The sequence below is a fragment of the Ailuropoda melanoleuca genome, chromosome 6, assembly GCF_002007445.2.
Source record: "Ailuropoda melanoleuca isolate Jingjing chromosome 6, ASM200744v2, whole genome shotgun sequence".
NCBI lineage: Eukaryota > Metazoa > Chordata > Mammalia > Carnivora > Ursidae > Ailuropoda > Ailuropoda melanoleuca.
The window spans coordinates 18,583,111-18,597,223 of record NC_048223.1 but is presented as its reverse complement, the minus strand read 5'-3'; the positions used below and the strand labels follow the sequence as shown (position 1 = coordinate 18,597,223).

The 14,113-nt window shown below is 54.3% G+C and overlaps 1 protein-coding gene across 1 annotated transcript in view; it reads left to right on the top strand.

Moving 5' to 3' along the window:
* The window catches only part of RFTN1 (raftlin, lipid raft linker 1), a 189,454-nt gene extending 175,584 nt beyond the window's left edge, over positions 1 to 13,870 (top strand). Inside the window, exons 8-10 of the mRNA XM_034662021.1 lie at positions 3,963 to 4,066; positions 6,425 to 6,506; positions 12,494 to 13,870. Of these exons, the coding sequence (XP_034517912.1) occupies positions 3,963 to 4,066; positions 6,425 to 6,506; positions 12,494 to 12,895 (588 nt within the window). The 3' untranslated portion in view covers positions 12,896 to 13,870. The remainder of the gene's footprint in view (positions 1 to 3,962; positions 4,067 to 6,424; positions 6,507 to 12,493) is intronic.
* Positions 13,871 to 14,113: the final 243 nt, after the last annotated feature.

Here is a 14,113-nt window from a genome sequence, read left to right as displayed (position 1 = left end):
CCCATGGTAGGAAATCAAAGGATATCTAAAATTGATAACTAAAGAAACAGTAGTATACGCATACCCTGCCAATAAGTGTAGGGCTTTAGTGTTTTGGCAGAAATTTTTCAAAAGCCATACATGTGTTTTTTCAGGGCTGTACCTTCACACGCCCTCTCCATGAAAGGTGAGGGCCCAGCTGGGTGGCAGGCAAGAATAGAGGCAAACATTCCCCAGTCCCTGTTTTCAGGCATGGAGACCATCCCAGTGCTGGTCCCGCACACTTTCCAGATATGGGAAATTAAATTCCTCTCTTCATTTGCACAGTCGTGTGGAAGGAGCCAAGTCTTTTCTTTGAAACTGCTTTTCTCCCAGATTGCTTCCACAGATTGAAACAGGAGAAAAGAGAAGAGCAAACTGACATTCAGGATACAAACTTTCTCACTGGACCAGTGTGTTACCTCCTAATTACTTCCCTGCACGGAGGATCTTTAAAAATGATCAAAAGACAAAGGCATTTCTTAGTAAACTCAATACGCTGTTGTCATGAGTTTTGGACGGTAAGGGAAGGTTGTGTTGGATGTCTGTTTCCTTAGTTGATTTGCAACCACTGGAGAAATTATGGGGAACAAAGGGAGAAAAGAGCCATAAATACAAATGAATTCCTTTTACACGAGTTGAAAAACCGCAGGACATGCTCCATTTTTTTAGCGCTCCAGGTGTGATGGGAGATTACGGACCCACACAGGAGAGTGGAGAGTTAATTAAAATTTGTGCTCCTACTTCCAGAAAGAAATGTCTTTCCATTTGATAAGCAGGCTGTCTTTGGAGTGCTGTTTGTGCTTTTCAGTCCTCACTGGAGTGTCACAGAAAAGCAGATCAAAGGGAGCCTCCATCCGGATAGGTTTTCTACCACCTTTCTGAGCTAATGGACTTGAAAGCCTCTTCCCCTGACTGCATATGGGGCTCATGTCATATTCTAGAAATGCCGTCTTCGTACAGTGTCGATAATACTCAAACGGGCTTTGATAGATGCTTACGAAAACCGCATTTGCCATTAATTAAATCAAGACCACCCCAGACAGGGCGGGCCAGTCGGCCAGAGGGCTGCCGCCTTACCCCCTACCATTTGTATTTTCCTTTTCACCTCACCACGTGACGGCCAGATCGGAGCACTTGAGACTGAACCTTCAGCTCTCTCAGGCAGGGTTATGTTTTGCTGTGTTTTCTCTTTTCCTTTGAGTCTTTGTGCGTCTGCACCCTCTGGCTGACATCCCCTACCCTGAGGGGAAAAACTGTTGGGAGAAAGCCTGCTGTCTTTCTCTTTAAGAGAGTGACAAAACGAAATAAAATAGAGCAAAATAGAGGCAGCCCGGGCCAGGCCCGTCTGAGCAGGCAGGTCAGGCCGCGGCGGGGGGGCTGTCCATTGTCTCGCTGCTCTTGGGTGCCCGCAGAGAAAACCCAGCCCTGGCCACTGTCACTAATAAAAGGACTCCATTCTGCCACTCAGGGCTTTGTGAGGCGCCAAAGCTTGTCCTAGTTGCCATGGCTACTGTCTGATTGTGGCGGGTTTGTCACAGTGCTTGATAAAGTGGGAAGGTTATTCTTGATAGGCCCAAGTAATCATAACTCGCAAAGCTTGAGAGTGTGGATTTAACACTTTTTTCCTCCCTTCTTGAAATCGGGGCTGCAGGGATGGGGGCAGGGTTGTCAGGATAAAGCAGCCCCAGCAGGTGGTGAGGGCCCGCCAGCTGCTGTGGAAGGGAGTTCCCCTTGTGGCCAGGGGGCTGGGCAGAAAGGGGTGTCACTGGGTCATCTGCCGTCCCTAGGCCTGAGTGGGGGCTTCAGAGAAGGCGTTAGAATGGGGGCCCCTCCTGACCCTCCCATCAAGTGATTATACTCGTACGCCTCTCTCCTTTCCTCCTTTCCCTTCCCGCTCCCTCCCGCTTCTTTTATTAAGGCCCCTTCCTTTCTTCCCCCTCCTTAGCCTGCCCATCCTTCCCCTTCCCTCTCCCCTTCCTCACCCCAATTCCCTTATAGAGCTGGGCCTTTCAGGGCCGTCTACTTTCCCTTCTCATGTAGAGAAGGATGGGGAAGGTTAGCTCTGAGGTAACAACTGATTGAATTTGGCCACAGAATTGCAGACTCTTCTGTCATCAGAAGAGACCTAATTGAGAGGCACCTGGGTGGTGTGGTCAGTAGAGCGTCTGACCCTTGGTTTCGGGTCAGGTCGTGATTTCAGGGTCATAAGATGGAGCCCCATGTCTGGCTCTGGGCTCTGCACAAAGTCTGCTTAAGATTCTCCTCCTCTCTCCCCTGCCCCTCCCCACCCCCCCAAATAAATAAATAAATCTATAAATCTACCTATCTATCTATCTTAGAGAGACCTTTCGATAACCCAGGCAGTGTTTCTCTGACTTGTGCATCAGAACTACTGAGAAGGTTCTTTTCAAACAGATTCAGGGCCCACCCCCAGGTTTCTGATCTGGTAGGTCTCAGCAGGGTCCCAAGACTCTGCATTTCTAACAAGTTCCCAGGTGATGCCAGTGCTGCTGGCTAGGGGACCACACCTTGAGCACCACTGTCGTAGGCCAACTTACTTTTTATAGTTGAGGAAACAGGCTCCCAAAGGATCGATTACTTGCCAGGAGTTCAGGCAACTTGGTAGCCACACCGGGATGGGTGCCCAGCTTTAGGGGTTTTAAAGCTATTTGAAGAGGCAAGGCACATCTCTCTTCCAGCCCCCTAGCCCAGAGCAGCCAGCCGAGCTGGTTCTATTCCCAAAAGGCCTCCAGCAGGACAGCCACTCACCACCGATGGTCCCCTTGTGAGCAGTGCCGCTCCCAAGTGAAGCCCACCTTCCTCTGTGCTCTGGGCCCAGTGTGATCTTCTGTCGTACATGCTACGGTTCTCCCCCGGAATGCCCCTTCCCCAACTCCACCTGTCAAATATCTTCCGAGCCCTTGCACCCCGGGAAGCCTGCCTTGACCACAGCTGGCATCCTTCCTCTTCTGCTGACCCTCGAAGCCTCGTGGCCCTGCCCGTAGGCCATTTTTAATTCCCATTACTTGCATGTCTGTGCTGTTCCTCGGCTGGCTGTGAACTCCAGCAGCAGGACTGTGCCTTCCATCCCCTTTGTACCCACCACTCTGAAATTCTCGCTGACTAGCCTTGGTTGGAAGGAATCTGGACACCTGTTTGAGATTTTCTGTAGTTCTGAAGCCAGCCTCATAGAGACGGGGAATCTGTTGTAGACAGCAGGCAGGGTGGGGGCCGCACCTCCAATGTCCTCCAGGAGCCCAGAGGAAGAAATGAGGCCCGCTGCAGTGAGAGAGCAAGACGTGGACCCCAAGGCAGTGGCCTCGCAGTACGGTGGCCTCCCATGGGGGCAGGACTGAGCTTCCAAATGGAAAGGCAAGTCAGAGCCCCCCCACCACACGCACATACGGATTTGAAATAAAACACAGGCCGCACTTATTAACCTGTTTGTGTCAGTCTGCATGACACAGGTGCAGCTCCGTGTGTGTGTGTGTGTGTGCACATGTCTGTGTTGCTGCCATGGCTGGATGCGAACAACTTGATCATTTATGAAACGTAACCTCACTCCTCACCACACGCTCTGAAATCCTCAGTGTGTGTTGTCATCTGCCCTGAATTCAGCTCTGAGTCAAGGTGACTGGGCTTCTCCAGAGAGACTCCAGAGAGGCTCTTCGTCCACACAAGAATAAAACCAAACTAATGCATTAATCCTTTGGCTCTAATTCCTTGCCGACTGCATAGCCTGAGTCGGGACCCAGAAAGAAATCCCACATCAGCGGTTTGGCTCTGAAGTCTGTAAGCGTCAGCAGAGCGGGACCTCCGGGCTGCAGGGCTCCCCGCCTCTTGCCTGCTCTGTCGCCTTGGCCAATTGAACAGTCCCCCCTCTGTCACTCAGGTGTTGACTCGGGGCAGCCGCAGCCCTCACAGTGGCCTTTCTCCCCCAGGGTGTCGAGGTGCAGACCGACTACGTGCCCCTGCTGAACTCCCTGGCGGCCTATGGCTGGCAGCTCACCTGTGTGCTACCAACTCCCGTCGTCAAGACTACCAGGTAATGACAGGCCCCATCATCATCGTTATTACTCAGCACCTGCTCTGTGCTGCACACTCCACGTAACTTATTTAGTCCTGTGACAAGCCTCTGAGGCTGGTGTGGTGACCAGACTCTCCAGCTGGGAAGTGGCAGAGCTGGGATCTCAGGTTCTTAACCACAGCCTCCCCTGCACCCCTCTTCCCACATGGGGAGCCTCGGCCAGTGAATCGTGACTGCCAGGCATGTCAAAGATGAGCCTCCTGGGTTGAAGGCGCCCAGGGCTCTCAGGTACAAAAGAAATTGATCCCCTACTATGTGCCCTGTGCTGGCCTGGGTAGGTACCTTGCATGTGAAATTTCATTTAGTCCTCAAAAAAAAGTACTACAAGGTGGAATCTTTTCAGTAAACCCATTTTACCGCTGAGGAAGCTATGGCAGGGAGGTTGAAGGACTCACCCAAGATCATGGCCCTTGGCCAGTGGTCCCACAGAGAGGGTGTAAAGACTGCAGTCTTGGCCCTGTCTTGTGGCACTCCCTACAGTTTCACATTTAGGGGCATTTGTCCACCTGAGCTCAGCCCCCCCATTCTTTGAATTCCTGGGCGTGTCCCAGTCATACCAACCCTGAAAGGCCTTCCATCTGTATTTCGGGTTTATCTTAAAAAATCCTCCTAACTCCCCTGTGGGGTTATAAGCATAGATAGGATTCCCATTTTATAGATGAGAAAACTGAGGCTCAGAGAGGCTCTGTCACATACCTAAGGCCACACAGCCAGTAAGTGGCAGAACTGGGGCTAGAACCTCAGTCTCCAGAGTCAGGAGCTCCTCCTACACCAGGCAGTCTCCTCGCTGACCTGCAGGGATGCCCCGTCCCATGGCCCTCAGTATTCCACCTTCCCCGAGTCATCCTGCACGCTCACCATTACGGGGTGATGGCAGCACGAGGTGAGGCTGGTGATCCGGGAGGGACAGCAGGGCTGTGCAGCCACAGAGCCCAGACTGAGGGTGGAGAATGATGGGGATGATCCGTGCCTTCCTGGGTCCCTCCTTGAGGCCATCTGGGCTCTCCACGTGAATCCCTCCTGACACTGGGCCACAGTGGGTCTGCACACTACCGGGCACCAGTCTGCGGCCACCTTTGGGCCCTGGGACGTTGGGAGCCTCCATGCTGCCTCACAGCCAAGACTTCTGTGGGTATGGGGTAATGTGGAGGGGTGGAAAGAATCCTGGATTTGGGACCTGCAGACTTGAACCCAAGTCCAGACCCTTCCACTTGCTAACTGTCCATCCTGGTCCAGTCCTATAGCTTCTCTGAATGCATTTCCTTGTCCGTAAGTCAGAAGAATGTCTGCTCCACCACCCACTCCAAAGGACAAGAGTCGTGATGAGAATAGATTTGAATGTGAAGCCCCAGCTCGTTTTGAGCTGTGTAAACCCAGAGGGTACAGGCATGTGTCTGTCTCCCTCTCATACCTGCTCAGTAATGCCCCCTAGTCCTCCACTCCCCTGTGCCATACACGCCTCCTCGTGGTGGAGTGGAGAGCACGTGGAACCAGGCAGGTTTGAGCCTGAATCCCCACCGTGTGATCTCAAGCCTGCTCCTTAAGGGAGCTTTTGTCTCCTGTCTTTACAGACAGGCAGTGATCCCACTCCTTGGAGCTCTGTGGTGACGCTTAAATGAGCCATGATGTGTGAAATCACCCAGCCCAGCCCCAGCACAAAATATGTTCATTTTCTCCCCCTTTTCCCTCCGGCATTCCATGCAGTGGCGCTTGCCTCCGCAGAGAAGACAGTGATCTCCTTCACAAATAGTTCTGCCATCTTGAAAGGCAGCTCTGTGGGGGCCGAGGGGGAGCGCGCTCTCTGTGCCCTGAAAATGAGCAGTGTGCCTGAGCTCCCTGGCTGCCTGGGGCCCAGCGAGGGCCAGTGAGGCCCAAGGCCGCACCCCTGTGCTCAGCCAGCCTTCTGCAGAGCCTCGCCCCCGTCCCGGGCCACGCTGATCTCTCCTTGGCTCATTACCAAGGACAGATTTGGAAGAGGCCTTCCACCTCTTGAGATTCACTAAAGAAGCCAGTTTATCATCATTTGGCCAAGATGCCAGCTGTTATTTCACATCGAGGGAAGGGGAGCACGCAGCTATGAAGCTGACTTGGCAGACATGCCCACACAGCTTTTGTGGAGCCCCTAGCAGAGCCCCCTGGAAGCAAGGGGGTGGCCTGGGCTGGGGGAGTGCTTCTTGATTTCTGCCCTCTCACTGTTCACTGGCGGCTTTCCTTTCTGTGGGCGCTCAGCCCCAGCAACCTTAGAGACGGACCCAGCGGTGGGGTTGGGGGCCCCCTGGGTATAACAGCTCATTCTCAGCTCCACGTGTGTTGCAGGGAGGGGAATGTATCCACCAAGCAGATTGTCTTTCTTCAGAGACCGTGTCTACCTCAGAAAATCAAGAAGAAGGAATCGAAGGTAAGTGCCCTTGATTGCCTTCCTCCGTCTTCCTCGGCAGGGCTCCATCTGCAGCTGCATTTTCTGTAGCAGTTGGGTGGGCAGCCAGCTCCAGCTTCCAAGGGCTGTCAGAGGAACACCTGAGCCCCTTGGCAAAGGGAATAGCACCTGAGGCTGCCGAAAACAGATGGGAGTGCTGGAGGGCGCTGGGGGATCTTGTCTGTTGGGCCAGAGAGCAGAGTAGAACCGATCTGTGGGACCCTCATGTAGACCAGATATTCCCACTAAACTAAAAATAGGGGCATGAGGTCAGCTGCCCTCTAGCCAGGGGGTGCGAGGGCTTGAGTTCGTGCCCAGCTTCTCTGTATCTTCATCTCATGACAAGCTCTGGTTGCAGCACGTTGTATCCCTCCGGACATCAGAAGTTTGGTGATCTTGACGGAGAGACCCTGCCAGAGCTCCTTCTTGGCATGCCCCGGCCCGAAGGCCTCTCAGTGACAGTGGCTGGTAAGGACGGAGGCCAGCCGCCGTCCGTGGCAGAGTCCTCAGGCCAGGCTGTCCTGGGGGTTGCCGGGGGGCCTTCCTCCCCTCACAGGACAGCACATGACCTGGAAAACACAGTCGTGCCGAGAGACTGTGCTGCTCTGAGATGTTTCCCCGTGTTTCCAGGAGGCAAACCCAAGTGCTTCCCTCGCGTCAGATGATTCTGATGCTTCGCACCCGCACACTTTGCAGCTGGTGGGTGATTCACCATTTGCTCAGGAAGAGATGGGGGAGTCAGGGGAACGTGTGAAAGCCCAAGTCAGGAGTCACCTGAAGCCAGCCCGAGCCGCCTTTGATGGCCAAGGCAGTGCTTTCTGGCAGAGCCTGATGGACCTGTTCTGCTCCTCACGCTTGGCACCTTCCCATGCCCCCTCTTAGTTCCTCATGTTCTCTGGACACGGAGCCCGGACAGGAGCAACAAGCAAGTGAACAGATTGTAGCAGCCCCTTGCCAGTCGGCAAACCCAGGGGGCCGGGGTGGGGGGGCTCCTGGGAGGAATGCCAGGGAGATGGCGACCTGAAGCCAGATGGTGTAGAATGCAGAGGAAGGTCCCTGTCTCAGATTCAAGACGCTAATGTGACAGGTGACAGCAGCAGAGGGCCAGAAGGCAACCGCTGAAGTCACCATTAACCACCAGGAGCAGTCAGCCGCCGGCTGGAAAATGGATCTTCCCCGGACCACTGTTAGCTGCAGCTTGGCCCTGGCCTCCTTGGGAACGCGTGCGTTCGCAGTGACAGCAACAGCACAGGCCAGGCTGCCATCAGACGCCAAAACACGCCAGCTCGGCCCGTCAGAGGAGGCGGTGCTGCCTTTTCCCGCCAGCTCTTCCCAGTGGGGGATGTGGGCTGTTCCCAAACGAGAGACGCGGGTTTGACTTTGGTAGGAAGGCTGTGCGGCTCACGGGGGACAAGCAGGAGATTTTAGAGGTGTGCTTTAAAGCCGCTGTAAGAAGGTGGACCGATTCCCTCGGGGAGAACCCACAGGATGGAGCCATTGATTTGCTGGTGGTTAGACCCTTCCAGCCCCAATCAGCTGCACTACCATGGGTGCTGCTTTCTCTTTTGAAGGACTTCTTTTTCTGCTCATTCATAGGATTGGCTCCCGTCGAGCACAGGTTTTCTGTGTGACCTGGAGAGGTCACCTCACTCACTGGTGGAGTCGCAGAGAGGGGACTTCAAAGCCAGATGGCTTGTCTCCCTCGCACAGTCCTGGCCAGTGGCTCTGCCACTGACTCGGGTGGGCAGCCGGCTCCCACGAGCTGCGGGTGCCCTGGTGGCCGTGGCAGTAACTCCCGCAAGTCCTCACCGTGCCTGAGTCCCCGCAGCACTGACGCTGTTGACCGCCCTCTGCCTCTTGACGCAGTTTTTCCTCTCGGCTCTGACCCCACATTGTTCTGGTTTTCCAGCAGGTTTTCAGACCCAGCCCCATTTCTCTCTCACTCTCTGGTCTCTTCCTTAGAAAATCACATTCATTCCCAGAATGAGAAATCTGAGCACCTGAGTTGACGATTCCTGCACCGGCCTTTTCAGTACTAGAAATCTAGAACAAGGGCACTACCACTGTCCAGAGGCACCCGCCCACCGAGGGCTCATCCTTGACTCCCTGTCTCCTCACTGCCATGGTCACTCTCTCCTCAAAACAAGTCTATTCTAGGTACTAGGAACTTGAATCCCTCCACTTCTCGCCGCCGTCCTGTGCTCAACCACTCTAATCCTCCGATAACAGGCCTCTTCTTCAGATATGTTCTCCCCTAGGAGCGAAGGGAATCTTGTACAAAAGCACACTGAATCATGTCACCCCCACAGCTTAAAATGGTTCTAAAGCTTTGTGTGATTCTTAAGATGTGAATCTGCATGGGACCCACAGGGCCGTGTGTGGTCTGGCCCCTCTTGGTTCTTCTGCCACCGCCCCATTTTCTGCACCCCAGCTACTGAGGCCTTCATGCTCTTCTGTGCCCCTTCTTGCCACAGGGACTTTGCTCTGGCCGTTCCCTCTGCCTCAGACACTCTCTTCCTTTGTTTGTATGAGTAATGAAATGTGTGAGCCCAGGACATTCGTATTATGTCTGCTCTGAAATCTAAGAAAAGGGGCCACAAGGCTGGCACACCAAGGACACAGCAGATTGAGGCCTCTTTTAATTAGCAAAGTGGAGAAAATTCTCCCATCAAGACTTTTCAGCATTTGAAAGAATCCTCTTTGTGTGCACGTGAGTGGGGCTTTCAAAGCAAATAATTAAAGTCCTTCCAAGGTAATAGATGATTTCTCCCACACCAAAGTCTTCCTTCCGGCTACACTCCTTGAAGCGGAGGCAGGTAATGGACAGTTTCTAAAATGTGGGGATTAAATCTATTAGCCCTTCCCGACATGGAACTCTGGACCCACACCACTGTCAAGTGAAGGATTTTCTTCTTTTCCACACTTGTTTCTCACATGGACAGCTAGTGGGACTCTTTCTCCGTGTGGGCGCCAGCGGCACCCCATGTGCCACAGACCCACTGGCTGGCGAAGGGCCCGGCACTGGTGCAGTCTGCTTAGTTTGTTCAGAGGCTCTTCCCTGGTACCGCTCCAAATGAGGAATCCATCTTCCCAGCTGGGCCGCCTGCCTGTAAGGATGTTATAGACCTGCCCTCAGAGCCTCAACCCAAAAAGCTGTCACCGTCCCAGGGGTGGCTGTGTCCCTGCTTCTCCTCATCTTGCTTTCTGAGACGTTGCCTTGTTGCCTTGTTGAGCCTTGGGATCTGGAACAATTGTTATGTTTGTTAAAACCCCCAACGGTCCTCCGCTTAAAGGAGGGGGAGAAGGGAATGGTGAAGGGAGTGGGTGTGAAGAGGGGAAGCCTCTCCATGAGGGGCAGAGCTGGGGGCTGCGGGAGGGCAGGGGGTGTCTTTCTCTTAGCTCAGTGCTTCTCATACTGGGGCCCGTGGACTAGCAGTATGGGCCTTACCTGGGAGTTTGTTAAACATGACAAGTCTCCCCCCACTCCCCAGGTTGCCCTGAGTCAGAAACTCTGGGATGGGGCGAGTGATGTGTTTCAGGGGCCCTCTGGATGAGTGTGATGCCCATTCAAGTCTGGGGGCCAGTGTCTGACTTAAATAGCATAAGGCCCTTTCTTGGCTCGCCTATAGACTGCTGTTCAAATTTTATCATTATTGATCTTTTTAAAAATAGGCCTGTCAGGGAGGCTTTGGCATAGATCTTTTTTTTTTTTTTAAATAAGCCAAACCCAAGTATCTTTAATGGCAGTTAAATCTAGATTTCCATTAACTGACTACCTGGCCTAATGAGTCACGTGCCTGACCCAGCAGATGCATCACAGTCTGAAAGGTGAGGCGCTTATGTGTTGGGTTGAGCCCTTCCAAAGGTGCGTGGCCTCTCCCCTTGTTTCTTCTCCTCCTTGCTGCCGGGGCGAGAGCCTAAAGCCTTTCGTCCACCAAGACTGAGAGGCTGGAAGGGTTGCGTGGAGCCAGAGTCTGCATTCCAGCATGCTCTTTTCTGGCTGTGTGACTTCGGGCAGGTTACTCAAGCTCTCTGAACGTCTATGCACTCCTCTATAAAGTCATGCTATAAAATGAGCTAGCTAGGGAGAGTGCTGTTTTGGAGATTCGGGGCCATGCGAGACCTTGCCACAGTGTGAGAGAGGCGGCAGGCACCTCGGTGTGTGCTCGTTTCTTCCCAGCAGGTACCTGCGGGCAGTCTGCCTTCACACTTGGGAACATATCGCTTTCAGACGATACAGCCCCTGGTTTGGGCCCCAGCTGCTTCTCCACTTCTGAATGCCTCCGCAAGACAGAGGAGGAGGGAAAGGGAGACTCGAGTCAGGGCCTCCTCCCTACTTGGCTGCAGTACCCGTGACAGCTGCAGGGGCATGGGGACCCCCAGGCAGCAGGGGGAGTGAGTGATGTCACCATGGCCCGTCTGAGGACACAGAAGACAGTGTAGTCCTAGAAGGCATGTGACTTGATGGGTTTCCCTGTGGTGACTCAGAAGGACAGAAAACGTTGGCTGGGATCGTCCCCACCAGCTCAGTGCTGACAGCCCCAAATGCTCTGCTGAGCCTCCTGGCCGGTCCCTGGAGAAAGTGGCTGGTGTGTTCTCCTGGTGGATTAGGTGTGACCTTCTACAGGAAACCAGAGATGGCTGGGCTTCCCAAGGACGCACGGAGGTTCTGCTTCCTTAGCAAGAGCAGTCCCTGAGACAAGAGCTGGGTTTGCATTAGAAAAGAAGAGTCCAGGGGAGACCCCGGCTCTGATAGAATTGTCCACGGTCATACACCGCCCAACCGCAGGGGGCGCTCTCGGCATCCGTGACAGCGTGACGGGGCCCAGAGGTGCAGCCCAGCCCTGGGGGCAGACGCCAATTTGAGAGATGAGGAATTTGAGACTTGGAGAGATTGATAACTTTCCCAAAGAGAGACAGCTAACTTCCCTGTGGGATGGGCCGAGCTTCCTCCACCCACGCCCTGCGTCCCAACAACGGAATCCGCGTGCCAACAAGGGGATGCCTCGGCTCCCTCAGCAGGGGCTGCCGCGCCGGCATCGCAGGGCCCCGAACCACCCGTGCAGGCAGCTGACTTTGGACCTCAGCGCCACCGCCGCCGCCGCCGCCCCCTACGGCAACCTCGATGGCGCGTGGGCGCCGCCCGAAAGTGGGGCCTCTTCATGCCCAGTCTCCCCTCCTAGCTTCCACATGACCCGTTCTTGCCCAGCTCCATTACTGACTGGGCAACCTTGTCCTCTCGGAGGCTCTGTTGACTTCCCTGTCACATGGGGAAATACTTAGTTGCAGGGCAGCCCCCCAGGAAGCAGCCTATGATAGGTTTGGGTGGAGGAAGTTTTTAGGGGGTGTGCTCCCAGGAACACCTGTGGGGAAAGGAGGGCACCGGGGTGGGCGGGGGCAAGCTGAGCTGTGATGCGGTCACAGCAGTGGCTTTATTAACCAACCCCCCAGAGAGCCCTGGAGCTGGGATGGCCTTTTAAGTTGGCCTGGGGTGGGACAGGAGAATGGAGCCTGCAGCACAGCGCCGGCCCCAGGTTCTGCGCCCTTCTAACTCCGGGGATCTGGTAGGAGAACGCAGGCCCGGTGCTTGGGAAGCACAACCCGCTCAGAACGGAGGCGCGTATCCAGCGCCCTGGCTCTTAGGAGGGGCAGGCCCCACGTCTCTTCTCCCAATGATGGGGCGTCAGGACCTCCTTTCCCAGAGCCCTGTCCCCAGAGACCCCTGCACTCCACACCTACGAGACACCTCATGGAGGGTGTTGGGCAGGCTCTTGCCACCGGTGTGAAGTGTTTGGGCCATGATTCATGTTTGGTGCCGGTAATGCTCTGCTCCAGGAATACGGGAATTGTGTGTCTTGCTCCGAGGAGGGAGGAGGGAGGAGGGACGTGGGCACAAAGGCAAACAATCGAGTGAAGCTCTGGGTTCACGGAGACTGCATTTATTTATCCCCATCCTCTCTGATCTCTAGTTCCAGTGGCGGTTCTCCCGAGAAGACATGCACAGCAGGCAGATGAGGAAATCCAAAGGTAAACTCAGCGCCAGAGACAAGCGACAAGCAGAAGAAAACGAGAAGAACTTAGAAGAGCAGTTTTCCAAAGCTGGAGACGTGGGAAACTGTGTGCCAGGCCCGCACCAGGAGGACGAGGCCTCGGAGGAGCTGAAAGTCCCCATCCAGGAGGTCACAGAAGGAAAGCAGCGTCCCGACCGGCTCTGCGTGGAGGCCGAGGCTGTGCAAAACGGTCCAGCTGGTCCCTGCAGGGCCCCCGCAGGGGGCTGCGCTGGGCACTCCCATTCTGGGGAGGATGCCAGGGAGGGGGCTGCCGGGGAAGGGGCCTCGGAGCCCGCCATGCTGGAAGACAACGGAGTCTAGAGCATTGGTCTTGAAAGCCTGCCGAGCTGGCAGCCCCGAGGCTCCGTGCTGGCATCAGGGGTGGGGGCTGGTTTGCCTCAGTGTCCAGTGTTACCCTTTGGCTTGGCTTGACCTCTTCTTGTGAGCTCACCCGGGCCCTCCAAGGGCTGGGTCCCTGACCATGTTGGTCTCTGCACATCCATTAGAAATGTGTCGTAATGCCCCAGTGTTAGAATGCAAGAGGTCAAGTTATTTCTTCATCCGTTTCCCAGTCCCGTGGGAGGGACTGGACCAGTCAGTGCCTGTGTCCACCCCCACGGCCTCCAGGGAGCATTCAACTCAAGTCCATCCTTGGGCCTCCCTGGCTACAAACCAAGGCTGTCTGTTGTTCCTTCCCCCCACCCCCGCCCCCTTGCTGGGGCACTGTCCATCCCCTGCTGCTTTCTGCAGCTACTTGGTGACGTGACAATGCCTGGAGGCCATCAGGTGCCCTGCTCCGTCTCAACCCCACAGACCCTGCTGCTTTGGCAAAGAAAATGACGGTGGGTAGGGGAGGTGCCCCACCTACCAGCTTTTCTCGAAGTGTTCCCATAGATGCTGGTAATCTGGAAATGAAGAGGTAAAATTCTGTGTGCCCCTGCTCTTGCAGAATGTCCAAGAAAGTATTCTGTATTAGTATTAATGCCAAAAACTTTTTTAAGGGTTTTGTACTCAGCACATCATATGAACACATGTTCCTTCTGTCATTTCAGGGCATCCCGGCCAGTTGGGAGCCCTTGTTATGTGCTATTTTAATCAGTGTATCATTGGCCAAGTTGTTTCCATGTATGCTATCACGTGTTTATATTGTCCAGAAAGTATTGTTAAGGCTTTAAGTAGATGCAACTGGCAAACCGTGGAGAGAGAACGCCGATTGTCTTGACCCAAACAACAGCCTGTCTCTTCTCTTTCTTGTTTAGTTACTTAAAGCAATAAATCATCTATGAGTTTAGTGCATTGTGAGTATTGAGTATTGTGTCACAGTGAAAAGTCCTAGCCTGATGTCCAAAAGACTCGGTCCCCATTCACTCCGTAAGTTGCTGACTATGGCAGCATGATGATTCTGGAGAAGAAAATGAAGTTCCTGTGGAAAATAGCAGAGCCAGCGAAGCACACAGTGCTTTCCTGTCATTTGTAGAAAGAAGATGGACAGTGGGATTCAGGTGTCACCAGCTAAGGCAGGGCACAGCCACCTCCAAC